This window comes from Rutilus rutilus (assembly GCF_951802725.1).
Source record: "Rutilus rutilus genome assembly, chromosome: 21".
NCBI classification, from domain to species: Eukaryota; Metazoa; Chordata; class Actinopteri; order Cypriniformes; family Leuciscidae; genus Rutilus; species Rutilus rutilus.
This window is the reverse complement of record NC_140226.1, coordinates 34,846,206-34,860,828: the sequence shown is the minus strand read 5'-3', so window position 1 is coordinate 34,860,828 and position 14,623 is coordinate 34,846,206. Positions and strand designations below refer to the sequence as shown.

The following is a 14,623-nucleotide window of genomic DNA, read 5'->3' as shown; positions in this document are numbered from 1 at the left end:
GTAATCGGGTCATTGCAACACAGAGTCAAAGGCTGAAATGAATCAGATAAAGTGAAACTCGCGTACAGTGAAGAGTCCAGATAAAGCCTTCAGTGCTGAAGTCCAGAGCTGATATGAGCGGCTCGTTCTCTCGGGATTCTCCCAGTCGCACGGATCGAGGAGCGAGGATGAGGATGCTGTGGGTTTGTCTGGTTCTGGTTCTGCTGGCCCGTGATCCGTCCGAAGCGTCTCCTGAAAACAAGCATATGCTGGAGCCCGAAGAGCACAAACTCATCCTGAACCTCGGACACAACGGTCAGATCATACTCAAATATCTCTTTAGTCCTGCATCTTTATGAAGTCACAGTCATTATATAATAAGATCAAGTAAATCAAACTCAAAAACGTGTTTATTGAGGCTCTCATTTTTCAGATATATAGAAATACTAGTTTATTTGAGTGAATTTAGGGCAGTTTTCGTAACTTTACTCCACTAACACAGTGTGAGCCATTAGAGCAGAGGTCAAAGTTCAAGTAGGACTCAGGGTGTGTTCATATAATTACATCAGGTTAAAGATAATGGCTTCTGATTAATGAAATGATGAAAGATTATCAAGTCAAGCATGTGTTTTCTTAGAAATTTTGACTTAAACATACTTATTACAGTTTCTTTTAATTATTACAACATGTCTTTTTATTAAACATTTATTAGTAATAATATTTCTTTTTTATGTCTTTTAAATGTTAAGTTCTTCAACTTCAACGTATTTATAAATATGTTTAATAAGAAGAAATGTTGTGATAAATATAAGAAAATGTGTTTAAGTTAAAATTTCTAAAACAACAATAAAATATATAAAAGAATATCAAAATAAATTAAAGCTATATTTTAATTTTATATAGTCCTATTTAGCTTTTTTAAATATATTTTAGTATTTTTTATTTTTCTTATATATATATATATATATATATATATATAAATTAATTAAAGATTATATATATATATATATATATATATATATTATCTTTGATTTATTTTTATATTCTTTTAAATATTTTATTATGTTTTATTTTAGACGTAGGGCTTTAACTTAAACATTTATCACAGTTTCTTATATTTATTACAACATTTCTTCTTATTTATTTTTTATATTTCCATTTCGATTTAATGTATTTAAAAAAACTATTTTGAATATATATTATTATTTTTTATTTATTTTTTAGAAGAGTTAGTACTTTAAATTAAACGTATTTATTTCAGTGATTTGCCAAGGCAATGTGTTTATTTTTCTCTGTCTTTTTTAATTTTTCAATTTAGCTTTCATTATATATCAATATATATATATCAATATATATCAATATATATATATATATATATATATATATATATATATATATATATATATATATATATATATATAATTTTTTATTATTTTTTATTTACAAATGTAAGTAACTTAAAGATTTATTTCAGTTAGGTGCCAAGGCAAGATTTTGATTTAATAAGTTTATTTTATTCCAGTTTTATTTACAAAAATGATTTGTAATGCCTTAATAAACAATAAGAACAGCGTCACTGATGAACCGGCAGTCAGAGCGAGAGGATGAATAAAGAGTCTGATGGTGTTGCTTGTTCTCTCAGAGATTAAATAATTATACACAGTATACACAGTACACACACATATATATTATGTAAACACAAACTTATATTTTGGATGCGATTAGCGATTAATCGTTGCCCAGCACAAATTTATATAAATATTACAGTTTATACTTTTATTTTGGTTGCGATTAATTGCGATTAATCGTTGCCCATCACTACTTTATATAAATATTACAGTTTATACTTTTATTTTGGATGCGATTAATCGTTGCCCATCACTACTTTATGTAAATATTACAGTTTATACTTTTATTTTGGATGCGATTAATCGTTGCCCAGCACTACTTTATGTAAATATTACAGTTTATACTTTTATTTTGGATGCGATTAATCGCGATTAATTGTTGCCCAGCACTACTTTATATAAATATTACAGTTTATACTTTTATTTTGGATGCGATTAATCGTTGCCCAGCACTACTTTATGTAAATATTACAGTTTATACTTTTATTTTGGATGCGATTAATCGTTGCCAGCACTACTTTATATAAATATTACAGTTTATACTTTTATTTTGGATGCGATTAATCGCGATTAATTGTTGCCCAGCACTACTTTATATAAATATTACAGTTTATACTTTTATTTTGGATGCGATTAATCGCGATTAATTGTTGCCCAGCACTACTTTATATAAATATTACAGTTTATACTTTTATTTTGGATGCGATTAATCGTTGCCCAGCACTACTTTATGTAAATATTACAGTTTATACTTTTATTTTGGATGCGATTAATCGCGATTAATCGTTGCCCAGCACAAATTTTAGTATTTTAGTATGATATATATATAGCTATATAAAGCTTTCATTCATTTATTGTTCTCTCAGAGATTCCACGGGACTGTCATGAGCTGTGGCAGAGCGCAGGCGGGCAGGTTCGGGACGGGCTGTACCTGATCCGACCCGGAGACTCGCCGATCGCGGTGTTCTGTGCCATGAGCGAGGGCGGGTGGACGGTGGTCCAGCACATCACGGTCAACAGCAGCGTGGACTTCGACAGAACCTGGGCCGAGTACAAGCAAGGCTTCGGGTCGCTCACCGGGAACCACTGGCTGGGCAACGAGCACCTGCACCGGCTCACCGCCGGACCCGTGCGCTACAAGCTCGCCGTCAAGCTGGTGGACCAGGACGCGATGACCAAGACCGGCGAGTACGACCCGGTTCTGGTGGAGGACGAGGACGCCCAGTACCGTCTGCGTTTGGGTCCGTTTCAGGGCACGGCGGCGGACGCGCTCACGCTCGACACCGAGAACTATCTTCACGATAACCAGCGCTTCACCACCCGAGACCGGGACAACGACAACTACTTCCAGAACTGCGCTAAGCTGGAGTTCCAGGGCGTCGCGGGCGGAGGGTGGTGGTACGACGCGTGCGCCGGCGCGAACCTCAACCGCAGGAACGTCATCTACTGGCAGAAGGACTGTAATAAAGAGCACCTGTGCAAATACGCCTGGATGATGGTGAGACCTTCAGATCAGGTCAAGGTCGTTCGCTCCGGAGACTGTGCCAGAGACGAGCTCTGAGCATCTAAACATCCTTCAGACTACATGAATCGGGTACACTTTATTTTAAGGTGTCATTGTTGCAATGTAATTATACATTTAAGAACTGAGTAATAATAGTTAACAACATGTACTTACTGTAGGGTTAGGGTAGGATTAGGATTTGGTTGAGAGTTAGTTGCATGTAATTATGCTTAATTTACTGTTATTACTATAGTAAGTACATATAACATATGTAACAAGGACACTATAAAATAAAGTGTTACCGATGAATTTACTGGAGATATATCTCACAGAATTTTGTGATGTTTTTAATTAAAATCCCCCTGTGGTGTAAATCCAGCTTTTTATGTTGTTTATATGTCTATGTGGTGTTTTTAATATGCTTTAAACGTGACATATTATGCCCTTTTTCACAAGATGTAATATGAATCTATGGTGTCCCCAGAATGTGTCTGTGAAATTTCAGCTCAAAATACCAGATCATTTATTATATCTTGTCAAATATTTCCTTCAAACAAGATGTATTTACTGTAAAACCAAAACAATCTCTGTTCCGGTCATTTCCTATTATCACTATAAAGCTGCTTTGAAACAATCTATATTGTTAAAAGCACTATATAAATACAGGTGACTTGACTGGAGAAGATTCAGAAAAATCTCACAAAATTTAGTGATGTTTAAAAAAAACTAAGTCCCCCTGTGGTGTAAATCCAGCTTTTAATGTTGTTTATGTGTCTATGTGGTGTTTTTAATCTGCTTTAAGACAAAGCATGTGTAAGTTCATAAGTCGACACCATTGCTGAGTATTTCCTCCTTAAAACTGCAGTGAACCAAAGACAGTCTCAAAAACACGCTTTGAAATCGCTGGTGTTTCTGACGTCACAAACTACCTTGTAACCAATCAGATCAACGTGTGATCGTCAACCTCTGAGCTGAGTGAGTGAGTGGAGGCGGGGCTCATTTGCATATTCATAGAACCACGCATACTAAATGAGGGAAGGGTGTCGAGTTACAGTCAATATATTTTAAGACATGAAAATTTTTTTCAAGGAAAAAACGGTTAAATATATAATTTTGCTGATCAAAGATGATTTTTGTTTTGTTTTAAGGGATTCAATTATTGACTACAGGGAGACTTAAAAAAAAATGTGTTTGTGAATTAGAAAAGAAAAATTATCTGAATCAAAAGGAAAAACAAGATTATTTTTCTGACCTCAATGGCAAACATCTTTTTTCTTGTTTTAATCATAAACTTCACAAAATTCTTTTAGATTTCTCAGTTAAATTCCGAAAAAAATTCTTCTTGTCCTTTTGCTTCTAAAGGAGATAACTGTGTAGTGGGGTTGAATTATTAACCCATTCAACACATGATGATCAATTATCTATTTCTTTTTTATAAACATAAAATTAAATAAACATTTAAACGTCAAATTTATTTGTACTGAAGTGCAAAAAGTCTCATAAAACTGATCACACACACGATTACAGGGAATTAACAGACTGAAGATCTGCAGATTATAGTGTTTCTGTCTGGTTTTCCAGCTCAAATATCTAAACATTCTTAAATCAAGATACATTCACTGGAGAAGCAAAATGACTGAAGATATTTAGTCTTGTTTCTGAAAAATGAAAAGTTTGTGCTTAAAACAAGAACAAATATCTGTCAGTGGAGTCAGAAAAATACATATAATTCAAAGGGAAAACAAGATTATTTCTTGTTTCAAACACAAGCTCACTTCATTTTCATCAACTTCTCTTCTGATCTTCAGTCATTTTGCTTCTCCAGTAAATGAATCTTGATTTAAGAATGTTTAGATATTTGTGCTGGAAAACGAGACCGAGACACTGATGCTTGTGTGCGGTTTCAATCCTCCAAGCAATAAAGCCAATGAAAATAGAAAGTTCTGACATGTTTGTTCACCTTCATTGAGTGGTTTACGGCACATTTAAACCAGCTTCATCAACACGACAGCGGGAAACATCCAGATCCGTTGGGATGAAATCAGAGAAATGAAGCTGTTTCTGAGTTTCCTTCTGTCGCTCTTATAATGGTACAGTAAGGCATTCAAAGAGGGTACAATCGACATCAAGCCTGTGAAATGTACAAGATTAGCCCTTATTAAGACTGTGACAGAAACAAAACATGAATGAAATCATCACTGAGCAAAAGCATGATGGTGTGTTTGTTCTGCACTCGTGAAACTCAATCTCGTTCATCATATTCTTACAACTGGATCTCCTTCATCCCTCATATTTGTGGATCAATGTTGTGAAAGCATCACAACATCCGAAGATTACACATCTGCTTTACAGATGAACTCAAGAGTTAGGACAGAGTTAAAGGAAAAGTTCACACATATGAAAATATTAAAGGGGGAAGTCGACTGGAAAGATGGGCTTTTAATGAAACTTGTCTGTAAAAAACGAGTTGCATTTTCCCCCAAAACTTCAACGCCTATAATGCACTTTTGATTTTGGGAGCGCAGAAATGCAGACGTCCGATTCCTGGAGCTTTAATTCATCCTTTCTGCTGAGAAATATACTGAGAGATCAGGTTCAGGTGAGATCATTGACATCACATCGTTCATTTACAGACACTATAACGACACAAAGCTGGTTGAAAATCTGTGAATTTTCCCTTTAACTCAATCATTCCCTTTGCAAACATGGTATAGATTTACAGGAGACTCAGAGACTCACATGGGCCAGGTTTATGGTACATTTAGGACTTTTTTTGTGTGTGTGTGTGTGTGGGGGGGGGGGGGGGGGGGGGGGGGCAGTTCATATTTGGGGTAAACTAAACTACCCGTCAAATGAAAGAGTCTCTTCTGCTCACCAAAGCTGCATTTGTTTGATATAAAAATACAGTAAAAACAGTAAAATATTATTAGAATGTAAAACAATGTAAAATGATTTGTGAATGATCATGTGACACTGAAGACTGGAGTAATGATGCTGAAAATTCAGCTTTGATCACAGGAATAGATTACACTTTACTATATATTCACATAGAAAACAGCTGTTCCCTTTCAGTCAGTCATGGCCTACGGTCAGAACGCCTGACGAATGGGGTCAGCCGAGAGCCCAATCACCTTCGAGATGTAAAAAAACGAGCCAATGGTGTGCAAAGTACCTTGGTCTGCAGGATTTGCATCGCGAGCTCCGCCCCGCTGTGTGGGAATATAAGGAGCAGCGCGTGCATTCTCGCATTCATGCTTTCGCTGAGGAGCCGAGTGTTATTGTGCTCTACGATCACTTTCGTTTAGAAAAATCTTCGCGTCAAGTCTCTTCAGTATTGTGTTGGTGTGACGGCGCGTTCAGCGGAGATCGCTAAAGAGCTTTTGATCTCCCCTGTGCTCTTCAGCACTACTGAAAAGAGCTTATTTCTCAAAAAAAAAGCTGCACGGGTGCGTCTTATTAAAGATGTCACTTCGCCCGTGTGTTTCTGCATCCGTCTGACAGTCACGAGGGCCGTCTCACGTGTCTGGGCTTTCAGCGTTCCTGGATGAGTCATATACCCACTGCGGGAGGATGACCATTGGTCAGTTCTTTTGACTCATGCTAGCAAACAGGACTTCCAACATGTTACGCAAGCTAGCAGTGAATAGCTACATGCTAATAACGACTAACTAAGTTTTAAAACATGTTAATAACATGGTAAGCCATGGTAAACTATGTATGTAAACTATTATAATCATAGTAAATCATACTAGAACGTGGTAAATCATGGAAAATCATGCTAGAAACATGGTAAAACAAAGTAAATCCTGCTAGCAATGTGGTCAATCATAGCAAGTCATACTAGAATGTGGTAAATCGTGGTAAACCATTGAAGCTGCGATCGAGACTCACTGACCCTCAGACGAGGTAGAGTCCCCTCTGCCATACACCGATCTAGTTCCTCTTCCCGTGAGAGGGCTACTTCGGCTGATGTCAGGGTGATGGTGTGGGCTTCCCCGACGAGTCAACCTCCTCGGGCCACACACCCCTCTCTGGCGTCGCAAACTGTGGTGCTTCCGGATGAGATTGCTGGTTCCTCTCTGCAGCGACCCAGCGTTTCATTCAGGGCACCAGTAGATGATCAGATGTCGATCGCCGCATCACAAGATGGGCTTGAGTCCTCTGGTAAATTGCCCCCCTCTGGGACTAGTGTTGTCAAAAGTACCGACTTGACATTTTAATAATGTGTCGCTCTGAGTGCTGTTGAGTGGAATCGTAAACACCTCTGATTGGCCATTTGGTTCACTTGTCATCGGATATGTCTGTGATTGGCTACAATGATCAATGCACGGGAGCGTTTGAGAGCACATGGAAGTGTTTGAAAGTTTTTTTTAAAACTTTGTACCAAAGTCTGTACTTTTGACAACACTATCTGGGACGACAGATTTGCCCGAGTCTGATCCAGAGCTGACGGCCATGCTTGCCCGGGCAGCTGAGAGCATCGGGCTTGAGTGGAACCCTCTACTGTGCCCCGAGTGCTCAAGGCTGGATGATTGGTTCTTGGGTTTTTGGATCTCAGTTCCATTCTTCCCAGAAGTGCATGAGGAAGTCACCAGTTCGTGGAGGGCACCTTACTGCATGTAACCGTTCTGGGCCTATCTCCGCCTTCACTGCCCTCGACGGCGGGGCGGCCAAGGGCTCTGCTGGGATTACCAGCATTACGGAAGCCAGTAGGGAAGCATGACCTGGTCATCAGGTTCCTGCGATGAGCTAGGAGGCTCAGTCCGCCCGGCCCTCAGCAGATACCCTCTTGGGATCTCTCAGTGGTTCTATCTGCACTGCAGAGAACTCCCTTTGAGCCATTGCTCTCAGTGGAGCTTAAGTTCCTCTCTTTGAAGACGACGCTCCTGACACCTCAGTCAAGAGGGTAGAGGACCTGCAGGCATTTTCAGTTAACGAAAATTCGGTTGAAAATTTGGGCCGGCTAACTCTCACATGACCCTGAGACCCCGGCTGGGATATGTTCCCAAAGTTCCCACCACTCCCTTCAGGGATTACTTGCGAGTGCCCCTGGAGGAGGCAGACCCAGCCCTAGCACTGCTCTTTCCAGTATGCGGCCTTCGCGCTTACGTAGTCAAGTCAAGTCACATTTATTTATATAGCGCTTTTTACAATACAGAGCGTTTCAAAGCAGCTTTACAGAGATAACAGGAAAATAATGCAACAAAGTTTGTTTCCAGAAGAAAATAGCGTCACAGTCCAGCTTAAGTAAGTTCAGTGATGTTTCATTTTTGTTGTATAAAAGTTATTAATTTAGTTAATTTATATATATAGCCACTCTGGAGAAAACCGGGATGTCATCATCCAGCTCAGTTCAGTTCTCATATAATGGTGTCAATGCAGGCAGACCAATATTATTGTTGAATATTAAATTAAATGTTAATAGAACTCAGTGTTTCAGGACCTCAGACCAGATCTTTGTCTGTTACGAAGGCCAGCAGAAGGGAAAAGCTGTCTCCAAGCAGAGGCTGTCCTACTGGATAGTGGATGCTATTACCTTGGCTTACCAAGCCCAAAGACTGCCATGTCCCCTAGGGGTGAAAGCACACTCGACCAGGAGTGTTGCTTCCTCCTGGGCGTTGGCGCATGGCTCCTCGCTAGCAGACATTTGTACAGCTGCGGGCTGGGCGACACCCAACACATTTGCGAGATTCTATAATCTAAGCCAGTAAGTAGGACCTGCTTGGTGTCATTCAGTGTACCTTGGTAACTCTGGCGTTAATTTTAGCCCTTCGGTCGTGCTGGCCTCACAACAGTGAGCTGTGGCTTGCGCCAGGCACTGGAAGACCGCCATTGTGGCGTTTTGGATAGGACCCCATTCGTCAGACGTTCTGAACGTAACGTAGAACATGATTGACTAAGAGGGAACGTCTCGGTTACGTTCCCTTGCCACAACCGCTGTACCGCTGAACAGCCGGGACACACCTCTCGGCTTCTCAGCGAAGAACATGAGTATGCACGTGTATGCACATGCTGCTCCTTATATACCCACACAGCAGGGCAGAGCTCGCGATGCAGATTCCACAGACCAAGGTACTTTGCATACCATTGGCTCGTTTTTTGCAACTCGAAGGTGATTGGGCTCTCGGGCGAGACCCCATTCGTCAGACATTTTGATGTAACGTCTCCATTCCCTCCTTCAGGGAACAAGGGTTACATATGTAACCGGGATGTTTTACACTGGAATAATTTCACAATTTTTAGGGATGCACCGCTAAAATTTTTTTTGGCTGATACCGATAACAATAATTCTTTATATTTGAAAGCCGATAACCATTATATTGGTGAATAAATCTAAATCGAAATTTTTATTATTGTAACCATGATTACAAAAACAAAAGTCCTACCATAATGTTCTCATTATAATTTTATATAGCCTATTTGACAGACTTGGATTTTCCTTTTTGAAGTGATTCCAATCATATTTCAAGCAATTCAAAACCATCATGTTGAACAGCGCACATCTGAAGTGTCTCAGCTGAAGGAAATAATACATTATTCATCGGCTTTAATATATCAGCAAAATTTTCTTATCAGGCCGATAATGCTAACATTGAAAATAAACTTATCTCGGCTGATACCGATATGGTCGCCAATATATCATGTTCCCTAATCATTTTTACTGTATTTTTCAACAAATAAATGCAGCCTTGGTGAGCAGAAGAGACTCTTTCAGAAACATTTCAAATCAAAACTTTTCAGTTGACGGTAAAACTGTTTTCTGTCCTGTGATTGTAATGTAAAGTAAGTTGTCTGATGAATCTGGGGCATCTCAGGCGAGTTTTAGGCGAGTCTCAGGCGAGTCTGCCGAAGGTCTCAGGCGAGTCTCAGGCGAGTCTCAGGCGAGTCTCAGGAGAGTCTCAGGAAAGTCTGCTGAAGGTCTCTGGCGAGTCTCAGGCAACTCTCAGGCGAGTCTGCCGAAGGTCTCAGGTTAGTCTCAGGTGGGTCTCAGGTGGGTCTCAGGCGAGTCTGAGGCGGGTCTGCTAAAGGTCTCAGGCGACTCTCAGGCGAATCTCAGGCGAGTCTCAGGCGAGTCTCAGGCGCCTCTCAGGCGAGTCTGCCGAAGGTCTCAGGAGAGTCTCAGGCGGGTCTCAGTCGGCTCTCAGGCAACTTTCAGGCGAGTCTGCCGAAGGTCTCAGGCGAGTCTCAGGCGGGTCTCAGTCAGCTCTCAGGCAACTCTCAGGCGAGTCTGCTGAAGGTCTCAGGCGAGTCTCAGGCGAGTCTCAGGCGCCTCTCAGGCGAGTCTGCCGAAGGTCTCAGGAGAGTCTCAGGCGGGTCTCAGTCGGCTCTCAGGCAACTTTCAGGCGAGTCTGCCGAAGGTCTCAGGCGAGTCTCAGGCGGGTCTCAGTCAGCTCTCAGGCAACTCTCAGGCGAGTCTGCTGAAGGTCTCAGGCGAGTCTCAGGCGGCTCTCAGGCAACTCTCAGGCGAGTCTGCCGAAGGTCTCAGGCGAGTCTCAGGCGGGTCTCAGTCGGATCTCAGGCGACTCTCAGGCAAGTCTGCCGAAGGTATCAGGCGGGTCTCAGTCGGTTCTCAGGCGAGTCTGCCGAAGGTCTCAGGAGAGTCTCAGGCGGGTCTCAGGCGAGTCTGCCGCCTGCCGTCGGGTTCTGCCCGCACCAGTACAGCTTCTCCTCCTCACGCTTCTTCCTCCACTGGCACAGAAGCAACATGCGGAAGGTCTTTTGGAAGGTTTTGTTGCAGAGCGCGTAACACATGGGGTTGACGGTGCTGTTGACGTAACACAGCCAGTATCCCAGATGCCAGAGCGAGCGCGGGATGCAGTCGGAGCAGAAGGTGGACACCAGCACCATGATGTTATATGGCGTCCAGGTGAGGATGAAGGCCAGCAAGATGGCACTCAGTGTCTGCGCCGCCTTCTTCTCTTTGATCAGAACCATCCTCTTCCTCTTGGTGATCTGGCTTTTTAGCGTGCAGTCGATGGGTTTGGAGGAAGACGAGGAGGACGGTGCGTTCACGGATTCGGCGGATGAGAAAGACGAGGGTTTTGCGTCTCCGTTGGTGTTCTTTAGTGGAACGGTTGGTTTGAACTTGTAAGAGACGCACTTCTTGCTCCGCGTACCCTAGTGAAAAAAAAGTGTGTATTTGAGAAATATATTCCCTTTTTCAATAGTACATTGCAAATATACTAACAAAAATTATTACTATCTTTCAATATATTAAAAGTATATTAGGATCATGCTTTTACCTATTTTCACAATGCAACTTTTAACACACTTTAAGATAATTGTACTTAAGTATATTTCCTAAAAATTCTTGAAGTGAAAAGTCTGTTTATTTTTTAAAAGTGTATATATTTGCACTTTATTAAAAAAATATATTTTAGGTATATTTTTAACTCTGTGCTGAAAATGTTATAGTATACAATAGTATATTGTACAAAGTATAGCTAAGTATTATTTGTTTATTAATGTGCATTTGTTATTGAAGACAAAGTGTGCAATTTGTAGTATTAAGCCAAAGGTATTACTGAGCATATACTTTTCACTCAAATATAATACACTTATGATATATTGTTTGTATGTTTCGAAGACACTCACAATGAATTTGTAATGTACTTGTAACGCAAAAAAAGTACACTTTAATATCACTAATCAAGCATGTAATTAGTCCCGACAAAGGCATATACTTAAAGTATACTTAAAGTTGTTCCAATTTAGCACACAAAAGTACACTAAATACACTTAAAAGTTATGCTTTACTACAATTTAATTACAACTAAAATATACATAGTACAAAAGTAGTTGATCCAAAATAGCACACTTCAAGTTAAAGGTGCAGTGTGTAATTTTTAGCGGCATCTAGTGGTGAGGTTGTGAATTGCACCCAACAGAAGTTACGGTGGCTGACAGGAAGTGATGTTGTCGTCAGACAGCAGAGAGTAGCCAGTTAAACAATGAGGTTTCTTTACAAAAATAAATTAAGAAATTATGTTTACTTAATTATCAGTAAAACGATGTTATTGTGAATATTATTGTGACTTGTTCATCATTGTGTCAGTGTTTTATTCGCTGACTTTAGTTCGCTTCTTTACACGAAGAACAACATAGTGACGAAACGCGTTTGTCCGTTCAGGGCCACCGTAGAAACATGTGGATGTAAGCGGACCCGCGGTGTGTGTAGAGAGAAACGCCTCATTCTAAGCTAATAAACTCATAACGCTTCATTATGTAAGGTCTTTATACACCACTGAAAACATCGTTATGTTTATGATATTGCATTTCTGTCAACAGATCCTCCTAAATATCACACACTGCACCTTTAACTAATCATTAACACACTTGAAGTGTACTGAATTAGTCTAGCTGCAAGTATACTTAGCATATTTTTCTTCACCAGGGTAGGACTTGTTCTGAAGTAGTTCTGCTCGTCGGCTTTGCGTTTGGACGCCTGGAAGACGCCGGGAGACGTCGATCGCTCCTCGTCCTCGGAGGAAGCGTAGCTGTTGAACTCGGCCGGTTTAGGAGTCGAGTTTTGTATGCTTTCGCTCGTATGCTTGCAGCCGAAACATGAGCGAACAGTTTGAGTCTCGCCACTGGAGTTCGGCGAAGAGTTTACGCCTTGAAGCTCGGCGAGATCTTTAGTGCGTCTCTCGGTTTCCTTATATATGCGACAGTAAAGGATAGTCATGACGGATACAGGGAAATAAAAAGCGGCTATCGCCGTCCCGAAAGTAATCACAGGCTCGGAGAAGAACTGGATCTGACACTCTCGTTCAGGAACCGTCCGTTTTCCCACAAAATACTGCCAGCAGAGGATCGGTGGCGCCCAGAGAACGAAAGACACGAGCCAAGCTAATCCGATCATGATGGCCGCTCGCTTCGGCGTGCGTTTGGCTCGATACGTCAGCGGTCTGGTTATAGAGAAGTAGCGATCGAAGCTAATAACCAGTAGGTTCATCACAGAGGCGTTACTAGCCACATAATCCAACGCTAGCCATAAATCACAGGCTAGGCTTCCGAGAGCCCAGTAGCCCATGAGGATATATGAGGTGTACAGGTTCATGGAGAACACGCCGATGATGAGGTCCGCGAAGGCTAGGCTAAGCAGGTAATAGTTGTTGACCGTCTTCAACTGGCTGTTCACCTTGAAGGACAGCATAACCAGAACGTTCCCGATGATGGTCACGAGGCTAACCACGGCGGAGACGCTAGCGATCGTCACCACTTCCCATAGACTGTGTGTGGACGGGACATCTGAGGCGTTAGAGCTGGTGTTCATGATGATCGCAGCGGCTCGGTTCTCCATTCACACGTGGTTCGGCACGTCCATCTCCTGCACAAACACAGACAAACAGTGACTTCAGATGAGAAACTCGCTCTTTTATTAGCTCTGGACCCAGACAGCAACATAGTGTCGGCCCAGATCCGACCCACATCCGACCCACATCCGGCCCACATCCGGCCCACATCCGGCCCACATCCGGTACGCGTTGAATGTTCCAGATGTGGGCCGGATCTGGGCCGACACTATGTTGCTGTCTGGGGATGTTTAATACTAGGCTATTATCGTTAACTAAAACTACTGAAAACATTTTTGTTAAGTGAAATACAGCTGAAATAAAATAAAATATCAGATAAAACAACTTAATCTAAACAAAAATTAGAAATGTCATATTAAAATGTCTAACTGGACATAAATAATAAATAAAATAAACCCAAATAAAATATAAATTTTGGATGAAAAACAAAGTAAACTTGGAATGTTGCATGGCAATAAATTGAAATATGTTCAAGTTGAAGCACTAAAATAGCAAAAATAGCAAAAAAAAAAAAAAAATGGAATGTACATTTAGTCCAGGGTTATTATCATTATCAAAACAATACATTTTTGTTAAGTGAAATACAGTTAAAATAAAATATAAATATTATATATAAAAAACTAAATGAAATAAAAAATATTGCATTAAAATGTCAAACTGGAAATAAATAAAAACTGAAACTGAATAAAAATAAATAAAAAAATCAACCTAAATAGTCTGTGCATTTAATCCATGGTTATTATCATCAACTAAAACTATAAACATAAAAAAAATGGTGCTATTTTAAATAAAGCTGAAACAAAACAAAACAAACTATTAGATAAAAAAAATGTCTAACTGGAAATAAATTAAAAACTAAAACTGAAAATGGAATAAAAATAAAATAAACCTAAATAGCCTGTGCCTTTAATCCAGGGTTATTATCCTTTACCAAAACTATAAAAACATTTCTGTTAATGGAAATAAAGCTGAAATAAAATAAAATACTAGATGAAAAAAAAAACACAAAACACTAAAATGTCTAACTGTAAATAAATATAAATAAATAAAAACAAAAAAAATGTCAAAATCCCATAAAAATACAAAGAATTAAGTTGGAAGTAAAATGAAAACTGAATATATAAAAATAAATACTAATTCAAAATATAAATAAAACTATAATAGTATATAAATAATACTAAAATAACTCCTTTGAA

The 14,623-nt window shown here is 40.0% G+C and overlaps 2 protein-coding genes across 2 annotated transcripts; one reads left to right on the top strand and one right to left on the bottom strand.

Annotated features, from left to right (window-relative positions):
• Nucleotides 1-3,314, top strand: LOC311280997 (fibrinogen-like protein 1-like protein). The gene is made up of 2 exons (XM_084393617.1): nucleotides 1-294; nucleotides 2,474-3,314. The coding sequence occupies exons 1-2, from the start codon at nucleotides 114-116 to the stop codon at nucleotides 3,166-3,168; spliced, it is 876 nt and encodes a 291-aa protein (XP_084249743.1). The 5' UTR covers nucleotides 1-113; the 3' UTR covers nucleotides 3,169-3,314.
• Nucleotides 3,315-10,725: 7,411 nt separating this feature from the next.
• Nucleotides 10,726-13,366, bottom strand: chrm5a (cholinergic receptor, muscarinic 5a; the record flags this gene model as incomplete). The annotated part of the gene is made up of 2 exons (XM_084394200.1): nucleotides 12,503-13,366; nucleotides 10,726-11,229 (listed from the first exon to the last, which is right to left on the bottom strand). Exons 1-2 carry the CDS (start codon nucleotides 13,265-13,267, stop codon nucleotides 10,726-10,728), a joined length of 1,269 nt encoding a protein of 422 aa, XP_084250326.1. The 5' UTR covers nucleotides 13,268-13,366.
• Between the last annotated feature and the right edge of the window lie 1,257 nt (nucleotides 13,367-14,623).

What these genes read in the sequence shown, in the direction of transcription:
- LOC311280997 (XM_084393617.1), top strand. Translation starts at nt 114, where the DNA reads ATGAGCGGCTCGTTCTCTCGGGATTCTCCCAGTCGCACGGATCGAGGA. An exon ending in CCTGAACCTCGGACACAACG is followed by an intron (nt 295 to 2,473) that starts GTCAGATCATAC and finishes TTGTTCTCTCAG; the next exon opens with AGATTCCACGGGACTGTCAT.